At 43.2% G+C, this 24739-nt stretch overlaps 1 protein-coding gene across 11 annotated transcripts in view; it reads right to left on the bottom strand.

The window, feature by feature from the left end:
• Positions 1–24739, bottom strand: part of LOC136008445 (poly(rC)-binding protein 3-like) — a 315785-nt gene that overhangs the window by 18858 nt on the left and 272188 nt on the right. For 10 of the 11 annotated variants that reach the window (XM_065667760.1, XM_065667759.1, XM_065667758.1 and 7 more), the window contains 6 exons: positions 21938–22069; positions 16922–17050; positions 14694–14837; positions 10497–10553; positions 9940–10015; positions 8048–8100 (listed from right to left, as the gene is read on the bottom strand). In XM_065667760.1, the coding sequence (XP_065523832.1) occupies positions 8048–8100; positions 9940–10015; positions 10497–10553; positions 14694–14837; positions 16922–17050; positions 21938–22069 (591 nt within the window). The remainder of the gene's footprint in view (positions 1–8047; positions 8101–9939; positions 10016–10496; positions 10554–14693; positions 14838–16921; positions 17051–21937; positions 22070–24739) is intronic. The other variant, XM_065667764.1, reaches the window with a different exon arrangement.

Raw genomic sequence — 24739 nt, 5'->3', positions numbered from 1 at the left:
TCCAGCTCAGGCAACAAGAGCAAGTGGGCACCAAGCCATCAGCTGAGGCTCAGTTGTTTTAACTTATGTAAGGGTGAGGAGGGTGATTTCTGTTAAGGAAGGGTGGGTGCTGAGAAGGTCAGCAATGGCCAGAATGGGTAGAAAATGGGAACCTTGCTGTACAGGTCTGTTGACATTGGGATGAGATTGCCAGTTTGGCAGAAGGATGTGACAAGATGCAAAGGCTGCCTTCCCATCCCACTCTTCCCGCTGCTTCAGGCCCTGACATACCGACCTTTCTGGTACTGTAGTACTTGGAGTATCTTGCCAGAAACACACTCACATTGTCCAAGTATCACAAGAAGAACCCCTTTCCCTCAATGTAATTCCTACTTCATGTTCAAGGACAAGCAGAAAGCCAAAGCGGGTACTCGAGTAGCCAAAACAGAGACCAAGCACAAGAGGAGCACCCATGAGGGAGGAAAACGGGGTTTCAGGAAACACACAAAGGATTTCCCATCCTGTTCAAACAGGAGGGCCTCGCTGATCTCCCTGTCCTTATCCCAAGGACCTGTCTTAATGCGTGACTGCACACATCAGTGCAGAGGAGCTATGTGAGCTTCGCCAGCAAGCCCCTAGCCTGTCCCTGTGTGCACATGAATATGCCTGCATACGCTAGATGTCAGCAGCACAAGGAGCCTTGTGCATCTGCTTCCTACACCTCACTGGCATGCACAGTCCATAGGTAGTGAGGGTGAAGGAGGAGAGCAGAGCACCCAAAGTCCACATGGAGAAGGCATTTGCCAGGTCACTCAGGAGGCTGCCACTTGTATGTGCTGGGGGTTTTCCAATGAGGCTTGTAACCCAGATGGGGCAGTACAAAGAATCTGCAATGTCCTGGCTGACTCTGAGTTAAGTAGCAAGGATTCAGCCCAGACCAGTCAAGGATACTGGTGATGCAAGCTTCTGGGAGACAGCTTTGGCAACCTTCGGTCTGAAGCTCACCAAAGTCATCCTCTGCTGCTGGACAATGGGATGCTTCAACATGCTCTGCAAGCCTTGACACAGCTCATGCAGAATACACCTCCCCCTTTGCAATGCAGGGACAGTAGTGCTGGGGTGCCTGGGCCCTTTCTGGGGTGCCTTTCCCATTGTGAATTACACTGAAATGTGTGTAGTATCTGAAAGTTCAAGGGCTGATGGAAGTTCTTGAGCTATGTTTTCATCTACAAAGTTTTGCCCAATCAGGCCACAGACATTTGGTTTTACATAAAAACACCTGTCCTGCCTTGCGTTGAGATGAAGCTATGTTAAGTTGCATCCAAACACGTATCTCTTCAAGACTGCCCTTTCTAATGCCACCAGCTGCCCCCCGTTCCCAACATTGTTCAATATCTGGCCCTTCCACATGATTCGGCAGGCTATGTGTAATTCAGTCCCACAAAAGCAAGCTTCCCCAGACTCTGAAAGTTGCTACCTTGCATGTAATGCTCCATGTTTCACAGACATGGGTTTGCTGCTTTCCCAAGCTCCAGGCAGACCAAGTTAGGGAACATGGAGGGCAGCAAACATAGCGCTGTTTTCAAGGACTTCAGGTGCTGCATTATTTTTGATGCTCACCTGCTTGCTCAACATACAGTGAGCATCACTCTCACACACAGAATGAATTGAGAGGAAAACAAATGATAAAGCTGCCCCATATAAGACAGGAGCCAAACCTACTATGGACTATACCAAGCCTACTATGCACCGTAGTATAATACATATACTATATATATATGTATACTATCATAATATGCACATATGTACAAACACACAAACAGAATACATGTATGTATATGCATATATATTTTAACACTCTATGGCAGTAGTGCATGCTTACAAAAAAAAAGACAGAAGCAATGTGAGGTATAAAACTAAGTTTCCACTGGTATCCCAAATTCCCACCTAAGCCTTACAGACTACCTGAGCAGCAGCTTGTACCTCTGCCTTTATGCTCTAGTAGAAGGTGTCCTTGCCCATGGCAGGGGGTTGGAACTGGATGATCTTTAAGGTCCCTTCCAACACAAACCATTCTACAATTCTATAAAGGTCTACCGTCATCTATCCCACCTCAAACTCTTGGTGCCCGTAGTTTCTCCTAATATGCTATCTCTGGTTCAGGTCCCTCTCTTCAATTTTTCTTTCTTCACCATAATACAAATGCTAAATATACATATATTTTCCACATAATCATAAAGTCACTAACAGAGCCTAATAGTAACAGCTTTCTTTTAGATATCTCCTCCTGGCTTGATCCTCTCCGCATCATGTCTGTGCTGCACTGGGAGCAATCAGAGTTTTAGGCTTTATTATCCAAGCCCAATGCTGCGGAGTACTGCTTGTCACAGGAAGTGGCACGGAGCCCACTTTCATTTTAAATACTAGTAAAATAATCAGATCCCTTCCTTACAATGAAAGTACTGTTGGTAAAAAGGGCCAAGGAAGTAGCCTGTGCAGGTTGGTATCTGCTGTCAGGAGCAGAGAGGTTGACCATACTTGTCCATAGGCACATGTGATTCCCCTTGGCTCCCCGCTGCCAACCCAGCGCAAGTCCATTGGCTTTGGCAAAGCCTTTGCATTAGTTGAGCAAGCAGATGCTCGACATGAAGAAGAATCTTCAATTGCTTTTCATAAAGACACAGGCTTTCTTAGTTCCAGGTAAGGGAAGAAATGCTGGGTATGATTACAGCTCTTTACAGACATACTGCAGTTCCTGCAAAGAGATGCTTAAATACTGTGCCTCTTAAAACCAGTAACAACAATAATAAACCTCACTTTCCTTGCCAGGATAATGCAAAATCTGGAGTACAATAATTTCACAGGCTTTGCAAGAATGGAGATAGAAAACTGCCTTTTTATTACTTGCTTTGTAACCCAAATGACTGCAGATTTGTATGTCCCATCCTGCTCCCTCAAGTGGGAGGTAATTACTCTGGGGGGTAATTACTTTTAACGCTAAGTAGTGTCTTGTCAAACAAATGGAATCACTTTGCTTCGGATGGGTATTAAGTCCACTGACTCTTGAACTCATCTGAAAAAGGTCTACTTAATGAATCAAATGCTATTTTCTTAGATTAAGGGGGGGTGGGGGACAAAAATCAGGCCTTGTGCAAACATACAAAATTATTATCTTTTTTTTAATAACATATCCTCTTAAACATTCTTCATTGACAGAATCTGGTTAATTCTGTATCTTTGCTCTGTGCGTTATTTCTCTGTTACATGGGAGGCTCTCAGCAGTAAGGTCAATTTGTTGAGGTTGAATCCACAGGTCCCTTGCCTTCAGTAGAAGCGCTTTGACTTAAACTACTGCAGGGCCTCTCCAAGCACGTCTCATGTGGATTATTAAGGCTTCACAGAATCACAGAATCCCAAGGGTTGGAAGGGACCTCAAAAGATCATCTAGTCCAACCCCCCTGCAAGAGCAGGGTAACCTACAGTACATCACACAGGAACTTGTCCAGGCGGGCCTTGAATATCTCCAGTGTAGGAGACTCCACAACCCCCCTGGGCAACCTGTTCCAGTGCTCTGTCACTCTTACAGTAAAGAAGTTCTTCCTGATGTTAACGTGGAACTTCCTATGTTCCAGTTTACACCCATTGCCCCTTGTCCTATCACTGGATATCACTGAAAAAAGCCTAGCTCCACCATCCTGACACCTACCCTTCACATATTTGTAAACATTGATGAGGTCACCCCTCAGTCTCCTCTTCTCCAAGCTAAAGAGACCCAGCTCCCTCAGCCTCTCCTCATAAGGGAGATGTTCCACTCCCTTAATCATCTTTGTGGCTCTGCGCTGGACTCCTTCAAGCAATTCCCTGTCCTTCTTGAACAGAGGGGCCCAGAACTGGACGCAATATTCCAGATGCGGCCTCACCAAGGCTGAGTAGAGGGGGAGGAGAACCTCTCTTGACCTACTAACCACTCCCTTTCTAATGCACCCTAAGATGCCATTTGCCTTCTTGGCCACAAGAGCACATTGCTGGCTCATGGTCATCCTCCTATCCACCAGGACCCCCAGGTCCCTTTCCCCTTCACTACTTTCCAGCAGGTCAACCCCCAACCTGTACTGGTACATGGGGTTGTTCTTCCCCAGATGCAAGACTCTACACTTGCCCTTGTTAAATTTCATCAAGTTTCTCCCCGCCCAACTCTCCAGCCTGTCCAGGTCTCGCTGAATGGCAGCACAGTCCTCTGGTGTGTCAGCCACTCCTCCCAGTTTTGTGTCATCAGCAAACTTGCTGAGGGTGCACTCAGTTCCCTCATCCAGGTCATTGATGAAAATATTAAACAGCACCGGTCCAGCACTGACCCCTGAGGAACTCCACTAGTCACAGACCTCCAGCTAGAATCTGCGCCATTGACCACAACTCTCTGCCTTACCCCCTCTCAAACAGCTGGGAAGTTTCTGAGCTGGGTGGACTTAGCCAGCAGCTTGGTTTTACAAAAGCATGGCATTTATTCTGAGGACTTCTCTGGAAGAGGGCTGCAGGGAGGTCGAGGTGCACTTCTCCCGCATGGTCTATGTGGTGCGTGGCCTTGCTGCAAGCCACAGATGGGGTCAGATGCTGCCTTTATGTTCTCCTTAAGGGCTGATTCTCCCCACTGCAGGCTATGGATCTGGGATCCGCAAAGATGGGAGCTCATTCCCCTCAAGTGACAGCTGGTGGAAGAGGCAGTGACACACAGATCTCCTGGATTATCTGGTGGAGCTGATACTAGATTTCACTGTGGGCTGCTCCAAGAGCATTCTGCACATGGGGGTCCCCCTCTGTTATTTACAGGGAAGTCCTCCTGGCTCCATGGGGAAATAAAGGCAGTTCTTCAGTATGCCATGTCCAACTTGGATGCATTGTCATTTCTGCTTCTTTGGAGTACTAACTAGATTTATAGCCCTCTTTAAATGCTCTTGGTGCTTTCTGAGGGGGAAGCTGTTTTCCTGTCACTCACCTCTGCCTGTCTCTCCTACACATATGCAAAATACGAATAATTTTTAATGGAACAGACTTTTTTCATTATTGATTTGCTCATTTATTCTCAGTGGGCATTTGGGGGGACTGGATCATGAAGTCTTAAGATATCTGCCATCTGTACCCAATCAGCTACACTCAGGGACACCATCCTTCCTGTTCCCTTAAGGACCTGCCAACTGTTAATGCTATTTTATTCTGGGATTTATGCGAAACACACATTGTGTAACCCAAGCAGCAGTGGAAGCCCAGACGAGATCCCAGCAAGGAAAGAAAGGCAACTAAATGCCCCTATAACAGGTTTTGATGAGGAAAAAGAAACACCAGATAAAGATCAAAGTGACTTCTGAGAGGGACCTGGAGAAAACATCCTCTCTGTTATCTTTTCAGAGACATCCAGAAGTTATGAGAAACCCCAGAAAGGCAAATCTTCTGAACCCATTATTTGGAGAGGAAACCTCAGCTTTTAGCATGTGGAAAATAACTGTCTGTAAAATGATTCTTTTGCTCTCCAGCATCTCTTTGTTATTGAGCAACAGGTTACTTGCAGTTATCAGCATACTGTATGAAGACGGCAAGATGATGTTGTTACAGGAATTACTAATAACAGAACAAAAAATCTGTCACTGCCTTTAATCATAGAGAGAGTAAGGAAAACTCACTTTACTGCGAAGCTATGCAAATTGCACGTGGCTATTAATATCTCCTTCCTGTAGAGTAGGCTAAAGTCTGAGCTCCTTAGCCTCTTTATATCTTCTTTTGCTCCATCAGATTCTTACTGAGGCTTTGGCTTTACATGCTTATCATTAGCTTGGTTTAAAAAAATAAGTGTAGCACACATATATATATACCTGACATCTCTGATAGCTGCAGAGCACGTAGATACTTGCAAGTCTCATGTTCTTCTTCGTGCTGGACTTTTCCACACATAAGCACGTATAATAAGAAAACCAGAGGACTTAATGCAGCAGTGGAGATCTCTGGAGTTGGGGCAGCCATAGGGCTGTACCACAGCCCCATGCTAGGGCCTGCAGCTTCCTTTTCTTTCAACTAGATACATAATCTCCATACCACACTGCCTGCCTGCGTACCAAAACCGGGACTAGAAGCTTATCAGGAAAGCAAAGTCAAACTACCCATGCAGGCTTTGCTGCACAAGTGCTGTTGCCTCTCCTGTCCTGACCTCCCTCTATGCACAGCATCTATGCAGAGCACACATGAAACACAGGCGCTGGCACCTTCTTACTCTGCTTCTTTGCCTCATGTCTCTCTGTTTCTCTCATCTCCTCATTTTTGGCACTGCTGCAGCGGTGATGGGGCTGCAGGACACTGGTATGCACAGTTATGCTGGCAGACCCCAGGGATGGTACCCTCTTGCTGCTGCAGCCTAAGGATAGGCTGGCAGGGCACTGCTGGCAGCCTCGGGCACAGGCAGAGTGGACACCTCAGGGAGACACAGGGAAACTGCACAATTCCCAAGCAGCCTCTGATGCCAGCAGGAGATGAGAGCCCTTTGCTCCCTCTAAGCCAGGACTGCAGCACTGCGTGCACACATGTGCATGCACACAGTGCATGTGGGCAGCACTAAAGCCTTCTGGTCATGTAATACACGCCTTGACATCATACAAACATCAGAACTCCCTATTACCGCCTGTAAAGCCCCTGCAGGCTGTTTCTAACCTGAACACCATTTTGGCCTTGGTTTTGCTCCTTTAGCAACAATCTCAAGACACACAGTGCACAGCCAGAAAAACCTTCTATTAGAAACAATGCACGGATGTGTGTTTGCTTTACAGATGCTGAGCCAGGGCATTTCATACCTCCTGGATGAGAAACTGATGGGGTTTTTAATTTTCTACTACACTACAGAACACAAGGCCAGCTTTCTCTTTCTCTGCTATAAACCCTGAAAGAAGTGAAGTCACGAGAGTGACCTTGGATTTATATCAGTGATGGCAAGAACAACATCTTCCTGAAAGTGAGATTAAAAAACTTGCACTGTAAGGATAAATAGGGTGCTCCCATAAAATTCTCAACATACAGTAAATTGGGTTGTAAAGCAGGTACTGATAAATCAAGCAGGGCACCTTTTAAGTAACAGAAACCTTACGAAATCACAGCACTCATACCTTTGGTTTTCTGCTATTGTCTTTTTCTTACCGTAAATCATTGCCACTGAGTTTAATAGGGCTTACACAATATTGTAAGCATCTCTTCAGTAATATAATTATTATTTGTGATCCTGTTCATGCTTGGAAGCTTTTTTTACTGGAGGGGAAATCTTCCATTTTTCAATTGACTCATTTGTAATGCAAACTGAGTCCTCCCCCTTCCCCCCCACCTTGCAATGAAAGTGAATAAAACAGGGAGGCACTTTTATATGACAGCAGTTGGGCATTTTGAGTAGCTGTTTTAAGATTCAGCATCATATTTTGCTCATGGAGACTGGGTTTCTCAATCACAGCCAGTCAGAGTTGCTGGAGCAGGAATGTTTTCAGCCTCTGTTTTTCAAACAAACCCCTTATATTGCACGTTTCTGTAACTGAATAAGCTTTTTTTTCTCAGGAAAACTGCTGTCTCAGATAAGCGCAGGGTGCAGCAGAGACTGTTACAGCACAAGCTGCTGTGGCGCAGGCTCTGCACTCCTTGGCACGGAGGACCAACACACAGCACATGAGGCTGCACATTTCTCCGCCGCCTTTAGCCCTTCTGCTAAGACCACCCATGTTAGTGCCACCTGAGAGGTGGAATTTGATAACTCATCTAAGACCATTGTAAGCAGGAGCAGCCAGGCTTTAACAAAGCCAGTGAAGCATCACCACAGAACTAAACCAGCAGCGCTGCATACCTGTCATGACATGGGACAGTCACTTCTGCTGCCCTATTCAGCATTTCACTGACCCCTAATATCCCCTCCCCAACAGACTAAATGCTGTACAGTTTATTCTGGGGACCATAATAATCATATTATATATAGCCAAAGATGAGAGGTTTCCCCTCCCGGTGGCAGAGGAGCGAGAGAAGAGAAAGCGATACTGACTATTGGTCCACTTACATCATTGGGAATAGTAAGTTCATGGGAACTGGTTGGAGTAGTGGCATCCAGTCCTATTCAGGGGACAGAGGGAAAATGTTACGCCAGTTTGCAAGAAGGGCAAGACACAACAAATGATATTTTAAAGGAGGAAACATACAGAAAGAAGGGGAGAAAAAAAAAGAAAGGAGCAAAGAAAAACAGAGAACTGCTAGTGAAACAGAAGAGAAAGCAACAGATGCAAAACCCAGAGGGCTGCACTAATTTTAAATGAGTCTTATTTTAGTTAACCTTTAACCCACCAAAGCAACAAATGTCACATGAGATTCCGCAGGGTCATAGAGAGCTACTAGAAAACAAAGGGTTTCCCCTAAGAACAGTCTCTGAAGCTTGTTGTAAACACATCAGTTGATAAACTCAGGAACTGCTGAAATTGCACCTGTCTACCAGGAGTTCCAGAACACCAAAAATGAAAGTCAAATGAACAATTAACAGAACAAAATACAGAGATATGAAACGAAAAAAAATAATAAATGAAGGATGAGGAAGTTAACCTAGGAAAATTTGGGGATTATACGTGGGATTAGTTGCTGAAGGAATGTTGGGAAGGGGAGTTTTTAAAGGGAAATGTACAGAATACTCTAAGCAGCGAAATACTCCAAGCTGCATACATTTGTTTGTAAACTGGGTAGACAAAAGGAAAATGCTCAGGAAATATGGAATTACTGCTCTAACACACAGTAACGTTACCCAAACGTACATCTCACAAATATAAGCAGGAGAAGATTAAGGAGCAGCATGTTAATGACAAAAATAAGGAAAACATAGAGCTAGGAAAGGCAATTTCGTATTACTTGTAGGTATTTTATCCCATACATCATGAAGAAATGAAAGTATATTTTGGATCTTATGCCTCCTTGTCTAATTTTCTCTTTTTTTGGGTGTATTACTATTATTATTGTTACTATTGTCATCATCATCATTATTATCTGTAAAGACATACCCAAAATACTAATTTCCAACCAAAAAAGATGGGAAAGAAGTACTCTGACAAAAAAAAGGGACTTGCCTACATTTTACTTACATTTACATTCAATTAAGGGTTGCATACGCTTATTTTACATTAAATATAAACCAATGAAATTGCTCACAGAATTTGATGTATGCGATAAAATGTCATTTGCCATACAAAGCATGTACCAGTACATATGTACTTCTGTTTTGTGGAGATTTAGATGCCAAGCATGTACGTAGCAAAGTACAGTAAAAAAGATCTATTGCAGGGTTAACTGACTTCTCACTCTTGAATCAAGAATTCAGCTTCAGCTTTAATAAGTATGGACCAAATCTGCAGTCCTTCATTTAACTAAACTTCCATTGCAGTTTGTAGCTATATATGCACATGTAGTAGGCACTTTTGCCAGCAGTGCTGATTACAGATGCTCTTAAGATACTTGGCTCTACAAGGAAATGAGTTTCAGCGTGCCATAATTTCTTCAATCAGTATTTCTGCACCGCAATTACATACAGTTTTCCTTTGTTTGCTTCTTTCTAAACCATGTCACCGAACTGGAAATTTGAGAAGATGCAGACCCAGGTACTTCTCTCAGGATCAACTGGTACATACTGCATGGTCCATGATAACTTTACAAGGACCGAAGAAAACAAACTCAGGGCTTTTAGCCAATGGCACAAATGAAGCGGCTTTGATTAAGAAATGTAACAAACAAAGCACGTTTTAGTAATGATGAAAGGAACTGTAAAAGAGGTACGGGAGGGAAGAAGAGAGATTAATGTGCAAAAACAGAAGGATTGCTGGTCATTGACCACATTTATAATTAAAATGATGTAATGACCACGGGAAACAAAGCTGTTAAGAAGAAGGACATCCCCAGGGGGTCATGGGTACGTACCAGGGAAACCAGGGGTGGTCTGCCCAAGGGGAGTAAAGGGGGGATGCTGCATAGCCAACTGGTGAAGCTTGGTCAACTGCAGGGCAGGATGGGAAATTAGAACTAACCAATCAAATGGAATTATTTCAGAGCAGAGAAACCATCTTACATGTTCTAAAACTGGATTAATTAAAATTATATTGAAAAAAAAAGTTTAAACATTCAGTCTAATCTACTGTAGAGAAAAATAAAACCCAAACTGGTTATAAATGACATCTCTACTGTTATTACATGTAATGGCTATTGTTAATATAAACTAATAATTGTAGAATTACATATTAAAAGAACTCAAATATATCACATGCAAAAAAGACCAAGATATCTGTCATTTGTTCCTGGGCCATTGTACTTTCTACCAACTATTACACAAGGTAAGAGATGCAGCCGAGCTAACACTTTGCTATACAGTATATCATTCAGGAAGGGTGCCCTTAGGCCATATCTTTATTGCTAACTGTAGAAAGCAAATGTTGCCCAGAACAAATAAGAGGGAGAGGAACAAAAAGGGAGTAATTTACATGTGCTGGACTCACGTCTGGATGAGGGATGGCATACTGCCCCTGAATCGTGAATGCCTGAAAACAAATAACAAGCGCAGTTAAGACACAGGTCAGTCAGGAGGGACAAGCAGTGCTCCTGCTCTCATCAGAAAAGCCCCTCCTGGCTCCCCAGGCAAATACCACCCACTTCGCTTTCAGTGCTGAGTGAATCTTAATTGTCTTGTGCTGCTTGATGACACTTGGCAGTACAGAAAGGTTTCTATCAGGCTGCCTGTGCATCCCTTGCAAGCAGGGGATGCCACGTGCTGCTGCAAGATGACCTTGGTCCTCAGGACCACTCTCACCTCCAGCTCCATCTGTCAGAAGCAGAGCTGGGGACGCTTCTGGGATTGAGGAGCATGGGGGTGGCCACTTCCCTTCGTTGCTGCCCCATTCACCCAGTGTCACAGATGCATGCACACGGAGATGCTGATGCAGCAAAGGGAACAGCAAGGATGGGGCAGACCTGCCAGGGGGATGCCTGCCCTGCCATCCAGCTCCTGACTGCTGTGTGCAGGGACACATGCCAGCTAGCTCTGGGCCACCTCACCTGGCTAGGACAGCCATAGGTGCCAAGTGCCAGCAAACATGTACCCCGGTGCATCCCATAGTGAGCACACACGTGGGATGGCAGCCTGTCCTGCAGTGTCTGGGCATGAGGCCAGCATGCCTCTTTGGAGATAGGAGCACGATGGAGACCCCCAGAGCGGTGGTCTTATCTCCCCCATGAAGCCAAATATCCTCTCTTCAAATCCAGCCTCTCTGCACAAGAGCAGTACAGGGGCTGTAGTTTCTGTCATGCCTGGCACCAGTTAGCACAGCACTTCGTCTCTCCTGCTGGCTCTGTTCAACTCTCTGTAATGGCCTACCAAAGAACAACTATAGAGAGTTTGTAATTTTCAATTATATCCTGTAGGGCTTTTCTGAAAGGAATGGCATGTCAGAAAACGTTTAATGTGCTTGTGCTTAGACAGGCAGGAAAGCAGAAGGACAAATTATAACGTATAAATATTTGTAGTGGGACAATTATAAATGGGAACAGAGCTGATTAGCTTAGTTTGCAAAGTGCTTATTTGACAAAAGGCCTCTTAGAAAGTAATGAATCCTTGCAAATGATAAAACAATTCGTTTAATGGAGTTCAGATATTAAAACTTTAATGCCTCAACTGCTTGATGCACATTTCTGCAGCAGAATTTCCCTTCTCGAGAAGAAACATTTCATTTAGCTTTTAAATTAGTCACAAAGCAAGGCTGCAATCCTGCAAATGTTATGCACATGAGCAGTTTTCAGGCAGAAGTGTGTGTGACTGGGCACAAGGGGATGCTCATGGACAAACATACATGACAAGAAAAGGTTCCAGTCCACCAAAACAGGCGATCACTGGTGTCAGTGGGTCTTAAGCAAGCAGATATTCAAGGAAGCAAAACATGTGTTTAAGTGTTTTACAAATGAGGACAACCTCAAGGAGACGTTATGCTGCTTTGCTGAGTGGAGACTCTGTGCAAAGCCAAGCACAACCTCAGGAAGTTTATAGATGGAACAGCGCTAAGCAGGGCTTACTTCCATGAGCAAACAGTGGGTTTGGAAACCTACTTTTGTCTCTGAGCCTCTATGCTTCATTACAAATCTCCCTTCTCATCCTGGCTTTACTTCAAACCCAGCTGAGACAACATCTTGGTATCTCTGCCCAAGGGAACAGTGGCTGCCCCATCACCGGCAGTGCTCAAGGCCAGGCTGGATGTGGCTTTGAGATCTTGGTCTAGTGGAAGGTGTCCCTGCCTATGGCAGGGGGCTGGAACTAGATAACCTTATGGTCTTTTCCAACTCAAACCATTTTACAGCTCTATGACACGGGTGCTTCTCAAGCAGTGGTTTGCAAAACACCAAGAAGCCACCCCCAAAAAATCACTAGTTTATCTAATAGAAGGCACCCCTTTCCTCATCATTCCTCTCTCTTCCATGTATGCATATACAAGGGAGCAAGCAAACTGGAGAAGTAACAAAAACGAATATTCAGAGCTCAGCATTTTTTGGTTGTCAATGAAAATCGTAAAAGCAGCATGGACAAGATGGGTCTTGAATTTTCTTTCCCAGTTGAGAAAAAGGCAAAAAAAGATCTTCATTTCTTAGGCTCTCAAAAGGTCATTTGACTGATTTAGGTTGAGAAAAATTATCTTGGACTGCTTTACCACTTTGCCGAGGAACTGTGCCCTCCTGTAGCTGAGGCATATTAAATACAAGTAGTCTGATAGAGGCTACTGAGACATTCGTAGTGTAATGTTTCACTAAGGACATGAGTTACAAGGTCTGCTTCCATCAGCGCCAAGGGTAACTCTCCTACTGACGTACTGACATTAGTAACAGCAGGAATGACCTGGTCTACAAATCTTCCTCAATTCAAACCATAAAACTACTATGAGACATAAAGCAAAGGTGTACCCTGTGAGTACCCATCTAAACATCAATGTAGCACAGTGGGCAGAAACTTCCCATTTGTTTCCATCAGGCAGGAGTGCTGGATTTATTTATTGTTTTTCTTTAACCACTGCATATGCTAAATACTGGTAAGGGGCAGAGCAGGACAGGACAGTATTCAGCGTCATTTTAGTTCTGCCATTTAATACAGTATCGAAGAAGCACAAGAGAATTAAAAGCAATACTTCAAGCAGAAGAAGCCCATATTGTTAAGGAAAACTAGAAATTTGCTAGTATTCCTCAATATGCAAGCATTAAACAACCCAAACCCTTTCAAGATAGCCATGATGTACTTTGGGATTGAACCAAAAGGTTGGACGGAATTAACACTGCTGATAAAATTCTATTTTCAGTATCACTTTCCACTTATGAAACCTGGTTAAAGTGTCTTTCCATACTGATGTCCAACCACACCTCAAGCATCTTCTTTAAAACGTGTGCTTAGTCAGAGCACACAAACATTCAAAGCATACAGGAAATGTCTGTCTCATACACTCTTTCCCACATCAAGAAGGTTGTGTTAGAAAAGTGAGAACACCGTTCTAACAGATAAAACTGAAGATGACAAGAACTATTAGCCCTTAAAATAGGACACTTTCCATTATTTATACCAACTGCTCAGAGCACTCTAGCAAACAGTTTCAATACTTCTGAGTAATAATATACAGAGATGTCTTTGAAGGTAGTGGCAATTACAATACTGGTAACGTAGGCTGCTGCATATATACACACACATTTCTTACAGGAAAGCACTGCAGTGTAAACATATATATGGAGTGAATTATTCTGAACTTTTAGTCATAAACCAATCTCTGGCAAATTATTTTACATTTCAATTCAACTTGAGTCACTAAGGAGACAGATTTCTTATTTTGGAAACAGCTAAGAGTGGTAGGCTTGAACACCAGATACTGAAAGCTACTACATCCACATTACAAATATCTGGATATACATCACAACATATAATTACAGAGTAGGAGATAAACTCTGAGACAAAATTCAGAGGAAGCTCATTACAAGGGCCTGTCGGAAGCAATGGTGCTTTGGCACATGCTTGAGATGTGCAGGAGCTTCCTTACCCTGACTGACACAGCTTAAGATGAAGGGTGGATCAGCAAAACTTCATAATATAAAACAGAAATAGGAATGCCGTTCTTGTATTATCACACAAGTGTTGCACACTGTGGTTGGGAAGGTCTACACTTGCATGTATGCAGTTCATGTCACCTCAGAACCCCATTGCTACTTGCTCTTGGGGGACTATGAGCAGCAAAAATTGTGTGCACAACTTTTTACTGCAAAGAGCACTATTTGGTCCTAAAAAATATGAAAGCTATGGGAGAAAAATTATGCCTTTCATGAGCAGAGGTACCCCGCTGTTTGATCATCTCTGAAAAGCGACAAAATTGCTTATACTGTTAGTGGAGGTGCAAATTAAGGGTGAAAAAATCAACCCCTACAATAAGCAGTTTTGTCCTACTCAGGGAGCATCTGATTTGGACCCATCTCAATTCAAAGAAGGCCAAACTTTTCTTAATTAGAGAAGCTAATTTTAAATCTCAGTAAAATACCAGTCAGCACAATTTTGCGTCAAGTTTGCAATGCAGTGTTCTCCTTTCCTGCAAACGGCAAGCACACAGAGTAGACAAAGCACATCAATACTATACCAGGCAAGAAAAGAGTAAAAGTTGAAAACTAACAGGCGCTGGCTGAGGTTGGGCCAAGACGGTGTGGTTTCCAGCTGAAGCCAAAATGGTGTCTGCTCTTACCTGGCCACCTGCAAAAATGATAGGTGCAGAGGCAGGTTTGGGACGGTAGGGGATGGTGGCACCTTTGGGTGGGGACTGCAGACAAAAACACAGAGTAATCAAAATGCAGAATGAAACAGAGCTCGTATTAAAACAATCACTCCTTATCTTGGTCACCTCAGACAACAGGCATGCAGCTAACCCTGCCCACCCAACGCTGCCCTCCACCCCATCAGCCTAAAAGCAAACCAGAAGCCACCTGTCTGGGCTTCAAGGGGAAGAGTTGAGGTCCCAACTGCACAGACAAAACAGGCGGTGCTGGCACTTGTGGCTTCATTACTGCCATCATCAGATGAAGCTATGATGCTTTATTAAGCATGTCAAGGCATTTCGGGAAAGATGGGCACAATTTGGAACTTTGTCGACAGTTTGGAAGAGTCTGGCCTGTGTTCTTATTTTGTTAACACAGAGCACATCTCCTGCTTATCAATATTCCCTACACTGATACATTTCAAGGTTTCTTACTTTACCAATTCAATGACCAGCCTCATCCTGCCTTTCATACGACTGAGCTGGCAGGTTGGAGAGAAACCTTCCTGGCTTCAGCAGAAGCATTAACCATGGTCTTTGTAATAATGAAAAAGAGTTTTTCCCTGTAGCCCAAGACAAGGACCCAAAGGGAAAACCCCTGACTTGAGGGCTAACTTCCTCCTCATAAATAAAGCAGGAGCACATGTGCGTAAAAAAGGATTCAAGCTGTCTGTGTAACACCTAGCAGAATGGTGCCCTGATTTCAGTGCATCAGCTACAACTAAAGAAGGTAACAATATCACTTCCATTAGTTAACATAATATAACGAGCTCTTCATGTCAATGGAAGTGTTTGTTGTCAATTTAACTACATGCTGCAAATTTAAGCACATTCATTTTCTTAAACATTTGAAGCAGCAAACTGTAGTTAAGCCAGTGTTGTCTTAGCGCTGCCTGTGATTTGCCTAATGGTGAAATAAGGTACTTCTTATGTCAAAACAGGTTATTTAACAAGTGGCTCTACCTGTGGGAAAACTGGACTATATCTCTCTGCTTTTAAGAAGTGGCTCCTCTCAAGAAACTCAAGGAACTTGGTCAGCAGACTACACTCTGTATTCACAAAGCTGATAACTACTGCCATCATGTACTCCATGTCTAACAAACCAAAATTATTTCTTAATATTACCTTTCTGATCTCTTGCATTTTTATATATTTCATCACAGCAGTTCAGCAGAAACTGAAGCAAGAGTCACTTCTCCCCAGTAAAACGCTAAGGATTTATAAGCTTTTGTGCTTTTATTTGCATTAGGCTGTATGACATTTTGATGCAAAGGCTGTCTGTCATTTTGATGCACTGCATACTTCTGAGCAGTCCATAGCTGCAGTGCTGTTCCAAACACTCCACTGTCTCTCCGGTCTTTAAAGTGTAACAGAACGGTAGGGTATCAGAGATCATCATGAGACAGCCCTTGACTAGATTTAGGTAAAAACCCAGCCCAAACAAAAAAAAACACAGAAAATTTTCCAGCAGAAAGTGTGGTAAAAGCAGAGATGTTTCAAGTTCCTTCTCAGGAATTATGGTTACTAGGTCAAGATATTTAATTTTGATTTGCTGAATTTTTTTTTCCTAATTTCTATTCAATTTCATCAGTTGAGAAATGTACTTTCATACTTGCACAAAATTATGGGCATTTTCAACAAGGATTAAAATGCCCAGATTTTTATAAAAATGAATATTGTATCATTTAATCTAATTGCTAAAAAACTACAGTCAAAATGAAGTCTCCTGGCCTTATGCAATGACCTGACCCAAAGGAAACAAAACCCCCTAAATTACATTAGTCGGAATTATTTCTATTTAAAACTAGACCTAGTTGTTTTCTGCATCAGAATAATTCTGCTTTTCTCTCAGAACGGGCTGCAGCTCCATGCTGGAATTGGTTTATTGTTTGACAGCCCTGGTCTTTGATTGCTAAACCCTACTGCGAGAGGCTCTCAAACAGCAGGAAGGGCACAGTCTAACAGAGACCTCTTGAAAACCCTGGTATGGGAAGGGCAGGCAGCAGCACTGGGGAGCCCAGAGCAATTGAACATTAACAATGTGTTTGAGCATCTCTGCGTGAGTTGTGATACACCAAGCGCTCACTTACCTCCAGCATAACCACGCATATTTGTTTCACACACTGGATAATGGCATCGGGAGTGCCTGAGATAGTCACTGCACGCTCCGTTGAGTTCGGCAACATGTCCCCTGCGACCTGGACCTGCGCTCCTGTGGACTTGAGCAGAGAGAAAGCACAGACAGTGTCACCATCGGGCAGGCAACAGCACCCCTCCAAAGCCTGATGTGATGGAGGGGATGCACCTCTAAACTTTTAATCTTTTCCTTGCTGGGTATGTGATAACACATGTATGTCAACTCATGCCCAGACTGGGTAATTGGGGTCTGGCAGGACATGGATTTGCCTGCTCAAGGCAATTTGCAAACACTCCCATCCTAAGAAGATTAGTCCCCACTAGCTGCTAATGAATCAAACTGTGACCTGGCTTTCATGACAAGTCTTTTAACCCTCTCAAAGACAGACAGTTGCAATGCTGACTAAAACATGGAAAAGGTGGAACCAAGAATTTTGCAACAATTAAAAAAAAAGAAAAAAAAGAAAAAAAGTTAAAAAATGCTGACAACCAAAGAAGGCCTGCTAATCCAATGAGCTGCAGATAAATGGCTCTTTAATCCACTTACGGCTGACTTGTGCCTCTAGATGAAATCTGGGGCTGTCTTGTGCTCTGCTGTATCTCAGGATGGTACAGAAGCACTTCTAAATTATAAGGTTGATTAAATACATGCACATTATCAACTTTTAGCTCGTGAATGAACTCAAGGAAACAATGAGCCAGTTTTGTTTTCTCTTTTTATAAAATTTGATCTTGTCACTAATATATCTTAGTTAACCAAAAGAAACCAACCCCCAAAACCAAAGAAAGAAAAAAATACCTGAGGCTAAAACAACCCCTGGCACTATTTCACAAGCATCCTGGAAGACCTTTTCTGTCAATAGAGAAAACCCTGGGCATTTTGTACTGAGTTAGCACTTTCATGTATTCCAAACAAAATATATTCCTGTTATTGCAATGCAAGTATTTTGGGCATTTAAAAAAAAATGTATTTTCAGTAATTATCGACTTCGTGTCAGACAGCAAGGAGTTAATTTGTTTTCCTGCTGGTTACATACAACACATGTTATTCTTCTTTCCAAAGACTGATTAAATTACTGATTGCATCTTCTGTTCACTAGTGCTGTTTAAGGCCAGAATATCAATTCCTTGCTCTATAATGGGCTTTGGAATTTCGCCATAATTTGATCAATCAGTCACGCTTTTCTTTTCTTTGTAAGCTTATCTTGAAAATAGTTCTGCAACCCTACACGTTACTCCTGGGTACATGACTGAACACAAAAGACCATCCCTCATGCAGCTGCTGCTTAGTGTGTTGCGTGATGATGAAATCAGACCACATCTCAAGCTGGATGCTCCTTTTTCTTTCTTGTTTGCTTGTATTTGCTGTTTAAAGCACAGTTCTGGGTAACTGTACATCTAGCACATAATGCTCTGCCAAATACTGCGGTCATTTATGCATTTGCTTTCAGTGCCAATCTTGTTTATTCTTTGACTTTGCTCATATGTCAGCAATGAGAAAACAAGTAATATTTGTCTGTTACCCTTACGCTGAAGAAAATGTGCAGTGTGACTTCTTGGTACCCTAGCCTTATCAAAACACCTTGTTGGCCAGACACTGTCTGCTTCCTTGTACTAGACTAGTAGGTAATTGCTTCTGAAACTACACTCACCAGAATAATCCCTTCAGCCATTTATTTAATGTACACAGACCAACAGACCAATCTCACCTTTAAAAACTGTCCCAAAAAGCACTCAGTCAGTACTCTGGATGTGGTTACAGATATATAAAATCTAAAGTATCAACAGCTGTAAAACAAAGAGCTAAGCACTCACCAGCACATGGTTCATACTCATGCATGCTCCAATTTTAACACAACTAAGAAATCAGCTGCATTTCTGCTGCCTGACAGCTCTCCATGACTGCTAAGAGATCTGGAGGACCAAGAGAAATCATGTCTGCTGGCTGCGGTCACCTCTGACCATGTGCTCTGACAGTAGCTCTGCCTTCTCCAGTGGCAGGGCTTTAGCCTGTCTTTGCCTGCTGCCTGCCAGGGCTGGAGCATCAGCTGCTGGGTAAGCTTGCTGACTCACCCTGACATGAACTGCTGCAAAGACCGGCTGTCCTGTGGCCATTCAGAATCTGAGCCAGGAAGAATGCCCCGTGTGAAAGGCAAAGTGAACACCTTCCTTCCACCCAGGAAATGCACTTCAACAGACATGTATCTTCTCCCTTCTATACCAAGTTCTCTGACAAAGCTTTCTGGGGATTAAAGAAAAAAAAGGGTCATAGGAAACCTGTCTGCACAAAAATAACATTTTCTTCCCCTCAAGTGTCATCAAGTGCCTCCTTCCTTCCACATTTCTAAAGCTGGTTTTGGCTGCAATAGAGTTAAGGAAGCATAACCAGGATAGCTGACCCAAACTAGCCAAAGGGATATTCCATGCCACAAACCATCATACCCAGTATATAAACTGGGGGGGAAGGTTAGCTGGAAGGGGCTGTTTTGCTGCTTGGGGCCAGGCTGGGTAAGCAATTGCATTGTGCATCAGTGCTTTTTATTGTTGTTTTAGTTTCTCTCTCTCTCTCTCTTTCCCTTTTCATTGCTGCTATGATTAGTAGCATTGTATTGTACCTTACTTTAATTATCAAACTGTTCGTATCTCAACCCACAGGTTTTACCTTTTCTCCAATTCTCCTCCCCATCCCACTGGGAAGGTGGGGAGTGAGCAGGTGCATGGTGCTGAGTTCCCAGCTGGGGTTAAACCATGACAACTACTAAGAAGCACAGCTCTTGGACTCTTTGATGAAAAATAAAGTGAGGGCATTCCAAGAAAAAAGCCATCTGATTTGTAACTGCCTTTTACTTGCAGGTCTCAGTAAGCACAGAGACCCCTTCAAACAGCAGGGCACTTTGTTGTTTTTCTGCGAGTCTACAGCAGACAACCTGTGCACGTTTTCACAAACACATCCTACAAAGTCAGACGCACATGGAGGAACAACATGTTGTTTACTTGGCAACAAAAACTCTGGAACAGCTTTTGGCAGCTCTGTTAGCTAATGGAAGCACTACACGCTTCTTTTACTTCCCTGCAGGCAAAGAGAGAAAAAGCCCTTTCAGTAGTGGCCAAATCCTGAAAGGTGAAGATAAGTCTTCAGAGGGAATCTTGTTAAAAAAAAAAAAACAAAACTCCCAGGGAAATCAAATTTGAATCCAAATGAAATAACTTGGATGAACTTGAAAGTCAACAAGGATGTGACCCCTAACCTTTCTTTCCAAGGCTGCTACAAACTAGTATTCCATAGCAAATGCCACTCATGTAATTTTGATCAAAGCATTTTGCACTCCTTTTTGACACCTGATTGATTTTTTTTGTGATAGAAAATCATCTGGTAATTTTTTTGTATGTTTTTTATGTCGTGGTTTAAGCCCAGGCAGTAACTCAGAACCACGCAGCCGCTCGCTCACTTTCCCCCCGCCTCCCGGAGGGATGGGGAGGAGACTCAAAAGAATGTGACTCCCACGGGTTGAAATAAGAACAGTCCAGTAACTAAGGTATAACACAAACCACTGCTGCTACCATCAGTAATAATAATGATAAGGGAAATAACAAGGGAAGAGAATACAACCGCTCACCACCCACCAACCAGTACCCAGCCTCACTCAAGCAGTGATCTCGCCCTTCCAGGTAACTGCCCCCAGTTTACATCCTGGGCATGACGTGCTGTGGTATGGAATACCCTTTTGGTTAGTTTGGGTCAGGTGTCCTGTCTCTGCTTCCTGCCGGCTTCCCCTCCTCCCTGGCAGAGCATGAGGCTCAGAAAGTCCTTGGTTGGAGTAAACATTACTGAGCAACAACTAAAAACATCGGTGTTATCAGCGCTGTTCCCAGGTGTCCCTGCCCATGGCAGGGGGGTTGGAACTAGATGATCTTAAGGTCCTTTCCAACCCTAAGTATTCTATGATTCTATGAAAGTTGAAACCACAGCACTGCACCAGCTATTTAGAAGGAGAAAAATGACTGCTACTGCTGAACCCAGGACAAAATGAAACGTAAAAGCTCAATAAAACCTACTGTCTTGAAGCTACGTTTAAGATAAAGAAAAGGAAGTTTCAGTTCGGTAGAGCCTGTCAAGACCTTTTGTTTTGACACAGTCAAATAAAAAAAATGGATCAGCATGTTATTTTGTTACTTAACACCTCATCCCATGTTGGAACGAAAATATATTTAAAAAGAATACTGTCACTTTCTCCAGAATAAAAACCCATTCTGAAATGTCCTACTCAGATTTTCTCTACATAACTTAGCATGTACCTAATCTGCTTGTCTGACTAATTGCAAACACTGGATCCTGGGCTTGGCATGTGCTATGTTGTTACAGTCATGGATGGAAGAATTAAACCTGGCACTGTATGGTAATTTTGCGCCTTCTCGGTTAGAGGAAAAAGTGGCTGCTAGCGCAGCACATTGAATGATACCTTTACATAAAAGTCGGGATTAAAACCAATCAGTAAATGTTTGGAATACATGAAATCGGGTCACCTGTGGCACAGTGAGATTAGGGAGCTAGATAGAAACAGGAAAGGAGCATGAAAGTAAAATGCTACTTGGGCCTTTCCCTGGCTGCAAGGATGGTAACTGATTTGGAGATGGCTGCAACACTGACTTGGAATCCCTTGAGTACTGGTGGGGAAGGGGCTGTGCCTGAAGAAAATCTTGACAAGCATTTCTGTCACTAACCTGTCACTTTGCTGTATGCTTTGCATCAAAGGCTAATACATTGTAAAGGTGATGTTTATTTCACACACGGTCTTACCCTCAAGGAAAGTACAAGTGTACAGCTGTGCTTCCCCCAGAGCAAGGCTTTTCCAGGCTTTTCATTTAGAACATGCTTACGTCTGTGCGATGAGCAAAGTGCAGTGGACGATGCACTAGGCTGGCAAGATGCCATGCTAGCCAGTGTCCACAGCAGACATCTCAAGACTTACCTCCCTGATTTCTTTGATTTTGGAACCTCCTTTTCCTATAAGGGATCCACACTGACTTGCCGGGACGACGAGCCGCAGTGTTACAGGCGGTTTGCTTGTCACTGTGCTGTTTGTCATTGAAGCGTTTATGTCCTGTAATCACAACGTCAGTGAGAATTAGCAGAGGATTTGTCATTCCTGGTAAGCACTGAAGGGCTCAGAGCAAAAGCCTGGGCTGTTTCTGGAGACCTGGGGAGACTGCAACCATTTGCGGTTTGTTTCTGTTTCAGGTAAAGCTGCTGGCTCTGCTGGCCATATGCCTTAAGCACGAACCACACAAGCAGCTTGTGCCAGAGGAACCCTTCTGATGTCTGCCATTGCAGGTCCACGCTGTGGGACGCGAGGACAGTCTCTGAGGCAAGGCTAGGAGGGGGAGGTGGTATTTGTCATTAGACCACTCAAATCCCTGGCAGTGTTCAAGGCCAGCTTGGATGAAGCCTTGTGTGGCATGGTTCAGTGTGAGGTGTCCCTGCCCATGGCAGGGGGGTTGGAACTAGATGATCTTGAGGTCCTTTCCAACCCTAACTATTCTATGACTCTATGATTCTAAGACAGAGGCTTTTGAGTTCACAGGCCCCCCCCCCCCAATCCCAATTTAGTCTCTTTTCCACCATCTCAATTAGAACATATATACTATATGATATGTTTCTACTTTTCAGGCAATTTCTTGTCAGATTCACTACAAAGAAAAAAGGTTAAGAAAGGGAATGACAAAGAATCTGTGAGTAATCTAAAGCAGAGAAAATCAGACTGTAATGATAAATATTTTGCTGCCCTCCTCCGCTTCCCACCTCACCCTCCCCAGTTCAATTTCTCTTTTGTAGCAGATCCATAAGCGTTTGTAGTGCTACATAATTCTAAAATCTTCCTCCATCTCAGCTATATAACCAGAGTACAGAGATCAGCAGAACAGCAATTACCTGTATCCAGGTAATGTATCCTATACCCCTGCATCTCATTATTCAATGCTTATGAGACCCAAAAGTTCTCATGAGCATTTCAATATGCAAGGTGTACATTGTTCTAAATCTATTTTGTTTGTTGAAAATCTTCTAGGGAAGACAAACCAAGCCCTCTACAGTCTTCATCACAGAGGAAAAGATAAAGCTTACGTTCCCACTGATTTATTGGATGCTGTTGAGAACACTTAGGATCACAAAAAGAGCCACAAGCTGCATGATGCCTGTCCAAGAAGTCATGAGACCTTCTAATGTGGTGTACTAACACTAGCTGTGAGCTGAAAAGACCATCTCATCCATCTGTGAGGCGGCATGGCACAGCTATTATATCCTTCACAGAAATGCTACCTAAAAGTTAGGACATGAATGACAGAAAACATGCAGTTCATTTAACTCATTCATGATGCAACAAGAGCTCCAGCAGACAAAACTGATGTGATTCCCTACATTCTCACTTGTCAAGACTACCACTTGTTTAAAAACAAGAGGTGAAAAAGTGCCTACACTGTGTAATCAGGAACTCAAATTCATAAAAAAAGGGAAAAAGAAAAAATACTTTAAAGAACTCTGCATGCCTCATTGAACCGGTGTTGGAGCTCAGTGACACCGGTTGGAGCTCAGTGACACTATTCCCATGGTACCTCCACATTTGTGATGGCAGCATTATTCCATCCAAGAAATGACTTGGTGTGACCTTGCTTAGCTTATAAGAGAGGAAAAATCTTGAACAGAATGAGGTATTGCTGCATGACGCAAGACAGATACCAAATCACTCCTCTGTCAGCCAGTAACTCACATTTTGTTTAGTGCCTGTGTCAGTGAGAGATTGCAATCCCAAATAAAGTGAGAGGGATAACAGAATTTTGCAGCCCCCATGTATCTGAAATAAAGCCTAAGTCATGCCAATTTTTCAGCTGGAAGATGCCATCTCACTATATCATGTTTGTGTCAGGTGGAGGCACACGATCATCCAGATCTAGATAAATAACCCTCTTCAGCCACCCAGCACGACCCTGATAATGTCTTCCACTACCATATCATACGTGACCTGACCTCAAAGCCTTCACTACACTTAGCACCTTCAAAACCACTTCACAAAAATTAGAAGCCGCTCTTCTCATTGTTTTCTCCTTGTTATTTAAACAGAGCAAAATCTAAACATGCAGGCACAGCAGCGTGGAGTGCAGTAAGGAGCAAGTCCTGCTTAAAGACACAACAAACAAGAAGGGACCAGAAAATCATCCCCTCCAGAACTGCAGGCTCCCAGGTAGGGCTGGCTGCAGATTTTCTCACAGAACAGTCAGCTTTCAAACTGGGGGATTACCATATCTTTCACCTCGTAACCTTCTGCCGCACTGCATACATTTCCTCTGGCAGACACCAGAGCCAGCTCTTGGATGGTCTGTGAGGTAGCTCCACGGTGACTAACCACCAGCACAGGGTTTACTGTAGCTGTAGTAGGAATTGTTAACCTTTGCCAAAAATGCATCATTTCCAACAAAAAGATATGCATGAAAAATAACATTTGGCAGATAGCTCATTTGTAATTTCTGAAACAGTACTTTATTTTGCCCCCAAAGCGTTAAAGTTACCTCATTTTATTGACAGGAATAATTATAGGAAACCTAACTGATTATATGAGATGTATTTCCTTACCCCTGTTCTTCTAAATATATGAGAAGTCGATTATATTAAAACTAAATACAGATATTTCAGAACACAGAACTGCAGTACCTGCAGTTATACTCCTTTGCTAAAACCCACATGAAGAGTCCAGACTAGCCTTTAAAAATCCACAAGGGCA

This window comes from Lathamus discolor, chromosome 2 (assembly GCF_037157495.1).
Source record: "Lathamus discolor isolate bLatDis1 chromosome 2, bLatDis1.hap1, whole genome shotgun sequence".
Taxonomy (NCBI): Eukaryota; Metazoa; Chordata; class Aves; order Psittaciformes; family Psittacidae; genus Lathamus; species Lathamus discolor.
Note: the sequence above shows the minus strand (reverse complement) of the source record. Positions and strands in the feature narration are given on the sequence as shown.